The sequence below is a fragment of the Cotesia glomerata genome, linkage group LG5 (genome assembly GCF_020080835.1).
Source record: "Cotesia glomerata isolate CgM1 linkage group LG5, MPM_Cglom_v2.3, whole genome shotgun sequence".
NCBI classification, from domain to species: Eukaryota; Metazoa; Arthropoda; class Insecta; order Hymenoptera; family Braconidae; genus Cotesia; species Cotesia glomerata.
This window is the reverse complement of record NC_058162.1, coordinates 17,774,962-17,791,128: the sequence shown is the minus strand read 5'-3', so window position 1 is coordinate 17,791,128 and position 16,167 is coordinate 17,774,962. Positions and strand designations below refer to the sequence as shown.

General features: G+C 30.9%; 2 protein-coding genes across 4 annotated transcripts in view; one reads left to right on the top strand and one right to left on the bottom strand.

Moving 5' to 3' along the window:
* LOC123266080 overlaps positions 1-7,835 on the bottom strand; it is a 17,107-nt gene extending 9,272 nt beyond the window's left edge. Inside the window, exons 1-2 of the mRNA XM_044730113.1 lie at positions 7,783-7,835; positions 7,532-7,719 (exon numbers count right to left, since the gene is read on the bottom strand). Coding sequence (XP_044586048.1) covers positions 7,532-7,719; positions 7,783-7,835 — 241 coding nt within the window. The remainder of the gene's footprint in view (positions 1-7,531; positions 7,720-7,782) is intronic.
* On the top strand, positions 4,738-13,739 carry LOC123265771. Of its 3 annotated transcripts, none has more exons than XM_044729661.1 (8): positions 4,738-4,997; positions 5,093-5,993; positions 6,259-6,561; positions 6,646-7,910; positions 8,028-8,084; positions 9,595-11,856; positions 11,962-13,308; positions 13,396-13,739. In XM_044729661.1, the coding sequence occupies exons 6-8, from the start codon at positions 10,313-10,315 to the stop codon at positions 13,556-13,558; spliced, it is 3,054 nt and encodes a 1,017-aa protein (XP_044585596.1). In that variant the 5' UTR covers positions 4,738-4,997; positions 5,093-5,993; positions 6,259-6,561; positions 6,646-7,910; positions 8,028-8,084; positions 9,595-10,312; the 3' UTR covers positions 13,559-13,739. The 3 variants fall into 3 exon arrangements, with proteins under 3 accessions (XP_044585596.1, XP_044585595.1, XP_044585594.1); XM_044729660.1 differs by having other exon boundaries at positions 9,595-11,870; positions 11,976-13,308; XM_044729659.1 differs by having other exon boundaries at positions 9,595-13,308.
* Positions 13,740-16,167: the final 2,428 nt, after the last annotated feature.

Sequence of the window (16,167 nt, the reverse complement as noted above, 5' to 3'; positions counted from 1 at the left end):
TGTTACGGTCCCTATATTATCAATACGAGGTTCCTGGCCCGCGCCAGTTAGTTTATCGACGGATCCCAGGGCGCTGTGCTCTGAAGTACTCGCGCCTCTAGCTATAAGTAGTAAGTAAGTCTCCAAGGGGGAAGCGCCGGCGCTGAGAGAGAGAGTGGGAAGGCAGAGTGAAGAAAGAACTAGCACGACAAAATCCCGAAAATTCATTGTGACCGAACAGTCTCACTGGACGCCACGAAAATTCATCAAACAGCATAGCACAGGCTTTATAAAATAATCCGGAGGACGAGTGACGGTGACCAAAGTTTCACCGCCAAGCAGAATAATCTACCGAGGAGAAATTTGCACGAGCACGGCCAAAAAAGAGTTGCAGCTCTTCCAGGGAGTGCACAGAGTATTATTAAGAAAACTCCAGGTACAAATATCATGTCTGATTTTATTTCTCGGGTCTGCCGCGTCAGCCAGGCAACATATCGGCTGAAGGTCACCACCATTTCGCGTTCGGTCACAATCGCTAGTTGTAAGAATTAAAATTAAATTTACCATAAATTAGAAAAATTATAAAACAATTAATCAACAATACTAGGACTTATTTCGGGTTATTGATTAATTTGTTAAGGAAAATAATTTATCTTTGTCCTTACTTATTTTACACATAGGCCTGTCTGGGTTAATAATACCAGGAATTCAATTCGGGTTATTAATTCCAGATTCTTATGTCATGTGTAAAATTTAATTATTGAGAATCGTTGGACAATAATTTGGCTTAAGCTAGCAGAGTAGAATTGAGTAAACCGCTAAATTAATATTATTTAAGACAAAAATTTATTTTACACTAAAATTATTTTAATAAATTATTTGGCATATTATTTATATTAAGAAGTTGGCAATGGCCTGGTCGGTTCGGTGCTCGCTTTTCGAAAGAGTGGGACCCGGGTTCGATCCCAGCACGCACCAATATTTTTCAGTGATTATAATTTAAAATATGTGCGTTACGTTACGTTGCCAGCTTCTGGAAGTGGCAGAGATAGCCGGGCGGCACACGTTTGACTTGGGCGATCACACATTTTAAGCAACAACTTGAATGGGTGACCACTCTAGTCAGCTTTGGCTAGTGCGAGGGATCTCTGCACACTAGGAGAGGGGCCTAATGCTCCAGTGGTCGTTAAAGAAGAGTTTCTTATCAATCACTGTAGACTTAACCTAGCTCCGACTGTACTAACATGGGTTTTCTCTGTGGTTTTCCCATGTTACTGTTCCAATAGCCGAGTGGTGAGGATCAGGGAAAATGCGGTACAGAAGGCACAAGTCGGTCCACAGCCGCAATGATAAGGCAGAGTTAACTAAGCAGAGTGATAAGGCTTAGGGTGTAAAATGGCGTTATTACGCCTATACATTAGAAATCCGTATATATAATAATATTTGGCGCATTATTTAATATTTGTCATAATTTAAATAAATCTAGAGCCAGGAAATAATCATTAAAATCAATAGAATTTGTTAATCTAAATTATTTAGTGAAAAATGGGTAGAAAATAAAAATTGTAAAAACTCGTCAGAAAAAAATTACACTAAAAACTTGCGACAGAGACGCAAGACCGAGCGAGAGAATCAGCCATCTTGTCCCGCGCGAGAACACTGAGTAGAGGACACTCAAGGTCGAAACAAAAGTCTTAGCTCGGTTAAAATAAAATAAACTCAAGTAAAATAGGTTTCAAGAGACATAAAATAAAATATAATAGAATAATTATTTGTCATAATTTCACATTTACAATGAAAATAAAATTCAGTAAAATTTACCGCTGATAAAGGGATTGAATAAAATGGCTCAGAATTCAATAAAATAATTTGGATTAAATACAAATAATTTAGGAAGAATTTAAATTTACTAAATTCCCGGAATTTATTTAATTTTTACTAAAATAAAGATTAAAATTTATTTAGTAAATTTTCGGACATAATGAATGGATTTCATTCTCGATATTTTGGAATTGTAATTTGGATAATTATTGTTGTAGTAATTGAAGAGACGACAGTAATTTAGGAAATAGGAATTTACGATTTGTAATTATGAAAATGATAAATAAGAGGTTAAGAAATATTAATTAGGAAAATAATATTTTGAAAAATTATTTATAAATTGGAATCAAGCGTTATTATTATTGGAATTTAAGGAATATAGTGTGGTTGTGTGTGAGTAAAGAGACTACCTTGGTTTCATGGTATACTCCTCTGGCTTCGGGGTAGATCCCTTAGTAGTAACGTGAGAGTCCGGGGGACAACGTGCACTGTGTGGACAGCGGGTGTAGTAACGTGAGGGTCCAGCGCAGCGACGTGAGAGTCTGGGGGACAGCGTGAAATAAATTAGAGTAACGTGAAGGTCCGGTGGACAGCGCGAAGTCGATAGAGTAGCATGAGGGTCTAGTGGACAGCGGGCACTACAGCGACGTGAGGGTCAGCTAGACAGCGCAAAACATAACCGAATGAGAGTTGTGTGTGATTGAATTTACTCTATGAAATTTTATTGATTGTTATATTGGCCATTATTTCAATTGTAAAAGGGATTAGATAATTAAATAATTTTGTTAAACGAATTCCTGAGTTTGAATTTTGGTTCCTTCCAGCAATTTCTCACAACCCTGACCTTTCACTCCCTGTTCTGGTCCAGTTCTGGATGCTGAGTCCAAAAATCCCGTGGCGCCCTTAAAGAGAAAAAAAAGGGCGACCAAGGGAAGCAAAAACATCCGTTTCAACACACACACACACACGCACACACACACATATATATACATACATACATACATACAGACGTACGGACATTATCGTGAAAATAGTCAGGAAAGCTTCCTAGGACCTCCAAACGTCGAGGTACGATGAAAACTCGATTTTCGAAAAACGGGGTAAAACCAACAACTTCCCGATTTTTGAAAATTTTCAATTTTCTTAGCGGGAATTTAAAAATTTTATCGAATGTGGTTTTTTAACTTCCCGCTAATAAAATCGAAGATTTTGAAAATCGGGAAGTTATTGGTTTTACCTCGTTTTGCAAAAATCGAGTTTTCATCAGATCTCGGCGTTTAAAGGTCACAGGAAGCTTTCCTGACTATCCCTGCGAGGGTGTCACTATGTCCATATGTATGTATGTTAGACTATGCCAAATAAATGGACGATTTTTAACTTCTAGGGTTCCGGCAATGACGCACACTGCTTCTTCTGATATTGTGCGGAAGGCACTGGCAACTCTCAGGGCACTCTGTCTATAAATTGCACCCGCTTTTCTCCATGATTCTTGCGTCTCTAATGCGTCAACCCAAATGGATATGCCATATGTGAGCACGGATCTTATTACTGATAGCAGTAGTCTTCTGCTCTGCTTTGGTCCACCAACGTTAGGCATCAGTCGTCCTAGGCTCGCTCTAACTACTGATGCTTATGTATGTGTGTGTGTGTGTGTGTTTTTTTTTTTTTTTTGTAGGGGGGGGAATCCTTTTTACGGATTCTAGGCATAGCTGTTTGGCCTGGATATGTGGCGACTCGACGCAGCGTCATACTAACTCGACACTAACGCCCCTACCCACTAAACCCTAAACCCCTTTTCCTTCTTTCCTCTAATCCCTCATGGAAACCGCCATCAGGCATTACTTCGTGAAGGGAGGATCTAGCTACTGCTCTTTCTTCTGGTGGCTAAGGTGTTAACTATCTTCCTTCTATCTTCTGCTATTTGCTCTTTTTCTTTCGGTGGAACGCAAGTCTTTAAGGACTTCTGTTGCAAACGTGTTGGTAGCGTTCCAGGCAGCTTCTGATGACAACATTGCTTCTACTAGTGAATCTGGTTGCATTCTCTGGTTCAGGATCCTCTCCAGTTCTTCACGCTGTGGATCGAAACGAGGACATACAAAGAAGACGTGCTCCGCGTCTTCAGCAGCTCCTGGGCAGGACGGGCACTCCGAAGAGTCATCGTGCTTAAAGCGGTGTAGATACTCTCGAAAACACCCATGTCCCGACAACATCTGCGTAAGATAGTAATTGACCTCACCGTGATTCCGGTTAAGCCACCTGCACAAATTTAGCACCCCATCGAAGGACTTTTGAACTCAAAATGACCTTAATCGATAGGTCTACGTTAGGTCTGTATAGGTCCACCATCATTTTTGTTAGGTCACCTATAGTTTTTTTATAAATAATTTTTTAAATTTTGCAAAAAAAAAATTACATCTTAGCATCTCATTTAAACGGAAACTCATTTATCTTTATATTTCTGCATTCTTTATCGTTAGGTCAGTATTGGTCTATAGTTTTTGCTTTTATATTATTCATTTAATTTTTTTTATTAACAATTATAAATAATTTATCACTGGCGCATGCGCTCAACGCACCTAGTCATAGCATGGTGCGAAATTTAAAGTTTTCCCGTTCCGTTTTCATTGTTTTCATTATCAAAACACAAACTTCTCTCATGAAGCTCAAATAATCTCATAATTTTAATCTCTAATTACTCCTCTACTACTCTACGACTCTAATAAAAAATCAGCACGACGAATACTAAAATTGACTCAATGGTAATTATATGGTAGACCATGTAAATTACCTCAACTAACATTTTTTACATGTTCATCAGACAACATCAGATTCTTGATCGGCTTTTTAATAATTGTTTTTGTAATATCTATTTATGAATTATATTAGCTGTAAATAATTATTGGATTTATGACATAAAAATTGTCTCCGACTATTTTTAATTATACATTTTTAAAAACTCCCGCTCTTTCACTCCTGCTTAAAGAATGGGACGTAAGAGTGCGCTCTCATATTTTTTCTTCATTGGAAACTATTTCGTATAGTGTGTGCATTAATATTTTTTATTTATTTACTCCACTTTTTTTCTGATCATACGTGGTCTGGTTATGATCATTATGGAGGGTAGAGGTACCTCTACCCTCCATAATTATAACGTTAAACTAATTATTTAATTTACAAATTTTAAAGTTAAACTTCAAGTAAGTAAAGAATTTATTTCAAAATTGGTAATACATAATCGGTCATTATTTAAAGTATACTTAAATTACAATAATTTATTTAATTTTTTTTTAAGGTATTGTGCTCACAATGATGGAGTGGCTCATAAACAAAATTTTCATTTTAAGTATTGCAACAGGATCAAGATTGAAATTATTGAAATTTTAGATCAAGCTAGAACTTATATATGGCTGATGGTCAACACACTGCAACTTCTAGAGTTCAAGTTCTTTTAGAAAAGCTATGGTGTTAGCATTACTCAGAGTCCCAGAAAATCACACAGTAGTTCAGGTGGCGTATAAAGTAGAAGCATTAGTGAGTGATAATCATTATAATCCTAAAAGTATTCGAAAAGTTGCTTAAAATATGACAAGACAATGGCATTAACTTGTTACTTGTGCTGAAGAACGACATAAAATTATAACTGCCAGCATTCATTTTTAGAAAACAGCTCAACAAGTAAAATCTGTGCTGGATAGTTTGGAGCGTTAGTGTATTATGTTATATGTTAGTATGTATCATCATGATAAAGATTGGTATTTTGACGGAGAAAAAAGTAATCAAGTACCAACGTTTATCAAAACCGCGTACAAACATCAAGGACAAAAGCAAGTTTTTCTTAAGACTTCGACTCTGGTACTGCGAACAGCAAAAATATTTTCAAAGTATACAAATAGAAGCTTGACATTTCATAGCTGTAGAACTACCCGTGGTGGATCTGAAAATAAGGTTAAAAATATTTTTTAAAAATTATTAAGTAAAGAGAATAAAGTATTGGAACAATCGGGGCAACGTAAAAAACGGCTTGATCATTATTATCAATAGCGTTCTTTTTATACGTAGAGCTAAACAAGTTTTAGAATGAATACGTTAAACTGGTGAATTTTACCTAGCCACACATACAAATGTTCAAAAAAATTATCTCGAAAATGAAAAGCTTCTTCAAGGACATAACCAATTCCAATGGTGCATCAAAAGTAAATGTTAATTTATATTTTGTAATTTTTCATTTATGAGTATCTATAATACTATATAATAGTTTAAACAGTAATTAAGTAGCTATTCACTTAATTGTTTTTTTAATTTTATACTTTAAAACAAACGATTAAGAAAATATTAATAATAATGACTCTTATTAAATATTTATCATTATTTTATGTTTATATTACTGATATTTGAAACATGAATGAAGAATATAGTATTTACTACACATATTTAATACACATATTTACTTGCTTACAGAAAACAAGACATCGAGTAAAATTATCATTATAACTGACTGACAATTTAGCAGAAAAGAGACACGCTCACGCAATACTCATAAAAGAATCTGTTACTAAAATTGATGAGCATCATAAACATTTAAGTATGGTCGTGGATTGTTACAACACGCAAATGGAAAATGATTTAAGAATAAAATCTGATGATTGTTAAAAAAATTCATCAATAGATCGTAATTCAAACCCATTACCAGAAAAAAAAAATTAAAGGAACAGATTGAAAAGAATCAAATGAAGAAACTAGAGGTTCTGCCGGATAAAAAGAGTATGTTTTTATAATTTGTTTATCTGTGATAATGAAAATATATTAATAAATTGAATACTAATTATGGATTTTATTTTATTTCAGGTTCATTATGGTTGAATTATTACATAGTAAATGAATTTAGATAAAAAATATGGAGACGTATAGACGGTGTTTCTTAGCGGAAACGCGAAATGGATGAGGCGTGACAGAAAAAAAATATGAAACAATACCAGAGGGTGTTGGTCATTAATGGGTCATTCAGGTTGCTAAATTTGATATGTACGTTACGTGTTGTAACAATAAACTAGAAAGCAATTAATTGTTAGTGGCTCACGGAGGGGTTTGGTTTGACTATTTACAAAGAAAACATTATGTTGAGCATCCAATAGCTGCATATTTTATTAAACTTGTACAACGAATTATTAAGTATTGGTTACTGCGTAAGGATTTGCAAGCATATTGTTAAGAAAGGCAGAGTGACATAAAATATAAACTTGAGGATTCTACTGGAAAACTAAAAAATATTTTTTATTTAAAATATTTTTTTTTAAATAAATAATTAAAATATTTATATTTCTCGAGGTGAAATACATTTATGAAAGTGACAATGATTTCGCAGCTTAGTGTTACTATTCATATTGAAGGTGATGAATGAAAATTTACTGCTTCGGCTAGTCGTGCACCGACTAGTGACACTAGAGTAGTATTGCGTACAAATTCATTTGAAGTAAAACAACTGTAGATTAAATATTTACTTACGTAAAGTGATACAAAAATCTTACTTTAGCTTAAGCATGCTTAAGAGTCTAGCGTAAAAAAGTTCGTCAGCAATCAAGTAATCAAATCACCCTTACATGTGTGAGCACACATAGGCTTTAAATATCAATGCCTGTATCAATGCCTACTCCAATTCACCAAATATTGAACGCTAATAAACTGCATGCATTGACAGTCACCAGCCCGCAGTTAAATTTGTCACACAATAAACCTGTAAATACTGGTCTTACACCGATTAGGTCAGCTTTTGCTAATACCTCGTAGCAGACTATACTCTCATTCGAGTGTAAATTGTAAAATGCTTCGTTGATCCATCCTTGGACGCTGTTACCACCATACTCTCTCCAAACAGAAAAATTATTTGAATCTGTTGGATGAATATTTTGTAAGTGATGGTCCCTGAAATTAGTATGAGCTAATTTATCAACAATGTAATAATGGAATTGTTGTTACTGTCAATACTGGAATTCAGTACACGAACAAAAGCCATTGGCGCTAAAATCAGCATATATCATATTATACACAAGGAATTTTAATAATGAAGTATTTCCGTGAATTGAATATTTGTCATCAAGAAGAAATCAAATCTGGTAAGTAATGAAAATCAATGCCGTTATTGTTAAAAAAAACAATAAGTATTGTATCGAATATCAAATAATCTAAAATAAAAAATTAAAATTAATCCGAAATATTTATGAAATTTCTAGGTAGTCCTGCTAGCAGTGCATTTAATATGACTGAGTTGACTTCTTGGTCAGAAAATGGTAAATATTTTTTTGTCACTTTCGGTATTTATATAATGATAAATTCGTTATAATATCAATAAAGTATATTTCTATTCTAATATATTAACATAGGTTTGTATCTATGCATAGGTTGATTTAATTAGAAATTTTTTAAATCAAAAGACTTACATAAATTACTTTCTTAAGCAATTTTCGAATTTTTGGAATGTACTTTTATGTTTATAATAAAAATTAAAGTATCAATTTAAATTTTATAGCATGAAATAAATTAATAAATGTATTAAAATTTATAATATACATATAGTAGATAGTTTTTTTTAAAAAGATTAAGTTTTGTCTAAGGTAAAAGACCCAGTTATTGACACTTGCAATTTTATTTTAATTAAAAAAAATAAATCGACTCTATTAATTAATAACTATAATTTTTGAATAATAAATTTTAAGATAATTGGTTTGTGAGAAAATTTTATTTTTTTAATTAGAATAAAATTGCAAATGTCAAACAACTGCCAGTGTGAGTAACTGGGACTTTTACCTTAATTGATATCGTCTCTTACATTGATGTAAATCAATGAGGTTATAAATAAAACAACATTTCAGTTTTTATTATTTTTAATTTATTCTAAAATGAATAAAATAATTTAATCAAAAATTTTTTTGATTTTTAAAATATTGAGCCAAACAAAAATAACAATAGAATGAAAGCGATAACAGAAATCTAGATTTTGTAATACTGAGTGTACGTTCTACAAATAATCCGTGAAATTTATTATTTAATTAATTATAAATGTTTACATAAAAAATATTAAAATTTTACTATAATACTAAAGTTAACCGACGTTTTTAATTTTTTTTTTTTTTTTTTTTTTTTTTTTTTAAATTAGAAAAAAAAATATTTTTTAAAAATTGCACTTATATTTTTTGAAGTTCTTTACGAATAAAATTGTTTTGTAATAATTTTTTCAAAAAAAAATCCTAAAAATCTGTAGATGACGGCTAACTTTATTTTTATAATATTAAAAATTAAAATAGATATTTAATATTCAACAAATACCAACAATTGGTAACATTAATAAATAAATAAATTAATTATTATTATATTGAAATAATATTATTAAATTTCTATTTAAAATAAAATTATTTTTTAAGTGATACGTCACTGATTCAATAACAATCGACGATCAGCGTCGAGGTACTTGGGCTATGTAGATCGTGTTACACAGTTTATGACTGAACGTGTATATGTGTTAGTTAAAAAAAGCTCGTTATTTGTTGTGTTCTAAAATTCTTTTAAAAAATTTTTTTAAAATCGTTATTAAATATTTAAAATTTGATATAATATATAAATTTAACTTACTTATTTGTTTACAATATCAGTGTAAATCATTTACGGGTTATTTATCGAAAATTTTCTTATACTATTATTTCAAGATTTTATTTTAATAATTAGGCCATTATTACGGTAATTTTTTTAATAAAAACTAATTATTGTAGAATTGTTGTTTATGAAAATATTTTTTTTTTTTAGATTTGTTAACATGCCAAGAAAACCAAAAGTGTCAGTGGATGAAGCAACAGAAGTATTAAAAGAATTCATATTGTTGGGTAATTTCAAGGATAATAATTTTCCAGTGAAAAGTTCAGAAATATGGACAGAAATGAGTCAGAGGTTAGATGGCAAATGGGGTCCAAGAGATGTATACAGAGAAGTAAGAGAAGATCGAAGAAAAATATTGTCAAAAGCTCGAGAAGAAGTCGGTGTTGCCAGTGTAAGTTCGTTAAATATGACTCAAGAAGACACGAATACGTCTGAAACAGAAAGTGAAAATGACTCAAATTCAAGTGGCAGTGAATGGGAAGCTTCAGGAACAGAAACTATCTTACTTCCTATTGACAAAGAACTCTTTGAGATATTACATGAAAAAGAACCAATAATGTATAAAAAAAGAAAATATGACGTCTTAGAAAGATTTAAATGGACTAGTATGTTAGCAGAAAAAATTTATGCATTTACATACTTACCTTGTGCATTTGTTTTTAAAAATGCTAAAATATATACTGATGAAGGTAGCATTCATTACTTAACTATTCGAGGACGATGTCAAAGCAAATTATGCGGAAATACAATTCTCGCATTTTTAGACAAATAACCTTGTGATTTTCCTTGTGAATTGCGTATAAGGACAAAAGATACTTTCGGACAGCCTCATGAAAATGTGCATAGACCTACACGAAAGTTTCAACGAATGATAATTGGAGAGAAAGCGTTGAATGAAGGAGTTGGTAATTACACTAAACGTCAAGCGCAAATGTATGGCCAGGATAATAAACGTCTTCCCCCAATACTTCCGAAACAAAATATTATACGACAATGTAAGAATGAATATCTTCATCAAAAATTAGGAGTGAAACCAGGAGACGGACGTGATGTTGTTAGCACTATAGAAGACATGAGATATAATCCTCTTTATCCAGGATTTATTCAGGATGTGAAAAAAGATAAATTTTATGTGATCTACAGCACTCCTAACCAATTGATCTCATACAAACGTTACTGTAAGCTTACTAATGCTTCTTCTAAAATAGTAATTGATGGTACTGGCAGTATTGTAAAACCAATAATTCATTCAAACGGACGTAAATCTGGTCATGTATTTTTTTATGCAATTGTTATTAATTATAAAAATAAATCTCACTCAGTGCATCAATTACTTACAAAGAGCCAAAGTACGCAAATGCTAATATGGTGGCTAAAACAGTGGTTCACCATGGGGGCACCAAAACCAAAAGAGGCTAACTGCGACAGCTCTAGAGCTTTAATTAATGCTCTTTCTTTTACATTAAATGATCAATCTATAAAGGTTTACATAGATACCATGTTTTTACGAGCAATCGGAGACTCTTCTCATTCGACAAGACCAGCGATTTTTACGTATATCCGTTTGGACGTTGCCCATTTTATCCATATGATTAGTAGGTGGAAATGTATCAAAAATCTAAAAAATTCTCTTGTAAAATCATTTTACATGCATTGTATTGCTCTCATGATTGATTGTCAAACTGTCAAACAATTCGAGATGATATTTCGTCTGGTTTGTATAGTTGCTTTGAACGAACGCGAGGACTCGATTATTGCAGTTACTGGCGAAAGTGTTAAGCATGCTAGACTTGAATTACAATCAATCATCGCATCACGAGATCTTACTGAACTTGTCAAAGACTTAGAACCGGATGAAATTGATGACACAATCCCCGAAGAAAAAAATCTTGAAGAAAATGGTGATCACAGTGATTACGTAACTCAACTTAGTCCAATAAAAATATTTATTAATGATCTATATAATTCAGCACTCGACCTTAAAATATTAGGGTCGATTGTCGGTGCATATTATTGTAAAGAATTTATTGACGAATTTTTAGCTAGAGCATATGAGTTTCCTATTTGGACAGCATCTTGTTTACCCCACGAAGCTGAACATGCTACAACCAGCTATATTGAACAGTTTTTTGGCGATAAGAAACAAAGAAGTTTAAAAGACTGGAATAACCTTATACGCGCTGATGTTTTTTTAAAATCCGAATATCAAGAGTATAATGGTAGTTCAGCAGAGTTACATTCAAACTTAATTAAAGCCAAGGAACAAAGTGATTTAGACGATATTTTTAAATCTGATAATAATAACGATTTAAAAAAAAATCCTAAGTCTGCTGCTGATGATAACAATAATAATTTAAATACAGTGCTTAATCAAGATTTAGATAGTAAATTGAACGTTGATAATAACAATACATCTAATGACAAAAATAATACTGCTGCTAATTATGAAAAAGACGAAACTGCGAAAACATTAATTGAAGGTTCAGATAATGACTCTTGCGTTGATAATAACAATACATCTAATGACAAAAATAATACTGCTGCTAATTATGAAAAAGACGAAACTGCGAAAACATTAATTGAAGGTTCAGATAATGACTGTTTCGTTGATAATAACGATAATCTTCAGGATGAATGTGATTCTGCTGCTAATATTAAAAAAGATGATGTAAAAGAAGATCTCAATGAAGGAATACTTTCAGACATTGTTGTTAATGACGATAAAGTCCAGAAAGAGTCTTTGCCTGAAATTACGGATAAAGACGGTGAAGAAAAAAATGTGATTAAAAAATCAGATTATATTAAAGTTACCAAAAGCACACTTACTGATTTGTTTAATGATTCTGATACTATTTCATACGATAATTGGAGAAATAAGGGTAGAATTTCTGACCATGATTATTGCTCCTCTTTAAATGACCAAGAGAACGTTGAGCCGCCATTTACGCCTTTATTTAGAAAAAAAAAGCAAGTCTTACCAAAAAATTTAAAACAAGCACAGCCAAAAGAAGTTATTAAAACATCTAATATACCTGAAAATAAAATTGAATATCCTTCGTCCGCCCCGCCGTTACAAACTTTCGATGGAACAGAAAATAAAAATACGACAGATGCTTTAAAAAATTACAAAAAAGGTTTCCACTTTCAACCTAAACCAGATGTAAAATATCAGAACGCGAACCTGACTACGTCAACTAAAATAAAAAAAAATAAAACAAAACAACTTCTTAAAAATGGATACAAACCTTTTGCAGTAAATGGAATTTCTATTTTACTGAGTAACACTTGCGCTTTTGACTCAATAACACAAATATTAGCAACAGCTGGAAAAGATGATCCAAAATTTTTATTATATATGGACACGAATGCAAATCCAACAATGAAATTTATTAGTCAGTTTTGTAATATAGGAGCGACTGATGTACTATATCAAAAAAGAACCACCCTATTAGCTACACTATTTAAAGAAAGAATTGAAGACAAAAGTAATATATCTCCTTTATATGTCAGACAACTGAACATGTGGTCAAGCGTCAATGAAATTTGGCAAAAATGTTTTCCTTCAAGTGCGTGTATTAGTTGCACTTGCAAATTATGTGAAGTATATCGAATTCCTATTCCAATGGTTCAAGTGAACTATAAAATGATATGGGAAAACGGATTCGGTCAACTACAACAATCAATTCACTCATTTGACAGCAAAATACGATGCACAAAGTGTAAGCTGAATATGATTGACCGTTCTCTTTTATTTAATAAATGCATTTGCATTGAATTAGATATTAGAATGTATCAAAAGAATCCTTTAAAATGTAAATTAATAACTTTTCCATCAGTTATACAATTGAATAACAAAAATTACATGTAAGTATCAATTATTGATTTATATCAACATTATTTACCATTAAAATAATTGTACACGAAAGATATGATTTGTATTTTTATTTATAGGTTGAGAGGAATCATTGAAATTGTCAATGGGCATTTTGTAGCATACTGTAGAAGATATAACGATGACTGGAGATTACACGATGATACTGCTTCCAATATACAACCTGTTCAACCTGGAAAAGAGATAGTACCAAACGCTGCTATTTACACTAGGATTGATTGAATTACTAATTATTTTTTTAAATCTTTAGGTAGTATGTTCCCAGTATTCTGTACTCAAGTGCAATTCTATTGAATCATATAAGATAGAATTTAATATAATAAACAATTTTTAATTATATATCTCATCGTTGTAACAATCAAAGTTTTATCAAACATTGTTATTTTGATATATATTCTCTTAAAACCATAATTTAGAATTTTTAAAGTTTATTATTTTATTAAATCGATATTTTAATATAACATTTTGTCATGTAATTTATTTATTCCTATTTTAAACGATAAATTTATATTTATTGAATGTTATTATTAGGCAATTATTATTTTTTTTTACATGAGCTATCAAGAAAATTAATTATTTATATATTTGACCATAAAGTAACTCGGCAGGTGCCAATTTAAATCTCGCATTAACTATTAAATCTAAAAAATTGTCTAATTGTAAGCTAGATTGTATTTCTAAGTTTAGCATTCACGTATCAGTGCTAGGAGCATTTGTTTTATCATCTTCAGAATATTTAGATTAATTGATCTGTTCTTACCGTTCGGATATATGATGCGCAGCCTGAATGCTTATACACTTGGTGATGCTCAAATTGTACAAAATACAAAGAAGCTGATGACAAATTAACATTTACTGATACCGATTCTCTTGCTAATGTTAGTAAAAGTGGACTTATAGCTCTGGCATTGTTTATAAATAGAGAAAAATGTACTGAGAATGAAACTTATTCATCAGTAAAAAATATCATGATAAATCCACGCTTCACAAATACAATTAAAAGGTCTTATAAAGTTTTAATTCACAATTTGTGAATTTACGGCCCTGGTAAACACGCTGCATTAATCGATCAGGATTATTTTTACGGATGAATGGCGATTTATTATGAAAAAAAATTTGTTTCATCATATATTTTAACTGAACATTGAATTAAGTTAGTTCAGTTGGCGTTAAAGTCACTCAGGTACCTCAGCTGCTTCAATAGTTAAAAAAATCACAGGATTAAATTGAAAAATTTTTGATTTTTAATTGTTTCCCACGAGTGACTGTTAATATTTTTAGTGATATAAACTAGTGAATATCTTCTTCTTTTAGAAGTTTAATTAAGTTTTTGATGGGTACCACTTAAAGAATAAAAAGTAATAAGTATGCAATAATAACAAAAGTTTCATTTAATTAAAAGCTGATTTAAATCTTCTAATAGAACTCGTGAATATGTAAAATCGAAATGCATTAGCATAAATACATTATTAATGCTTGGTAATTAAATATAAATAATAATTTAATTGAGTACTTTTACATACATATATTTATATGTCTATGTATACTAGGGTGTGCCAAAATGTAACTTCCTTGATGGACCTTTTAAAATTGGAATTTTCAGTTCCGCTTTTGAAATCAGCTGTGTTTAGACCTCCCGGGAAAAAATTATTTTGCCTAATCATATATATTTATATATGATTATATATTAAATATATAGAATTATATATGATTATATATAAATTTTTATATAAAATATACATAATCATATATAGACTGATATATTATATGTATATTTTATATAAGTCTATATATGATTAGATCTAATTAGATCTAAGGTATCTAGGTCTATATATGATTATATATAAATCTATATATAATTAGATCTGATTAGTACTGAGTTATATAGGGCTATATATGATTATATATAAATTTTTATATAAAATATATATAATTATATATAGACTAATATATTATATGTATATTTTATATAAGTCTATATATGATTAGATCTAATTTGATCTGAGTTATCTAGAGCTATATATAAATCTATATATAATTAGATCTGATTAGACCTGAGTCATCAAGGGCTATATTATACCTAACTCATACTTGACTAATATGAATCTGTATATAATCAGATGATTATATACGGGTCCATATATAATTGGATGTGATCAAACTTGGCTAACATAATTAGCCTTTTATAGATTATCATGTATTATTAAATTATATATAAGTTGATATATAATTATACATAGGTTCATGCATAGTCAGACGTAAGCAAACATTTTTTTGGATATCACTTAAAGTGCAAAATGATGTTTAACATTACGCTTAAATAGTTATAAAATCAAAAATTTATTGCACTTCCTATAGGATGTCTTGGTTTGCCCTGCTACTGTTTAATAATAAAATCATTATTCGAATAAATATGTTGTTATAATGAGATTCAATGAAATAAGCAAATCAAGAGTATCAAAATTTAATATAAAATTAATTTTTATATTATATTTCTGATAAATTGATTTGATACGTTATGTACTTTATAGAATCATTAATACTTATAAGACGGCAGCATAGCAGCCGGGAATTTCAAGACGCACTGGGATCATCAAAGTTAAGCAGCATTGAGCGTGGTTAGTAATTGGATGGGTGACCGCGTCGGAGTTATAGCTGTAAAATCATCTGTAATGATTTTTTTTTGGTTTAGAGGATTAGGTACGACCAAATCAAATATTATATCCCTAAAAATAACCACATATTTAATTAGGGGTAATGATATATCATTTAATGTTGTTACATGTAGTTATATATGAGTATATAAAATTATACATAACTTATATATGATT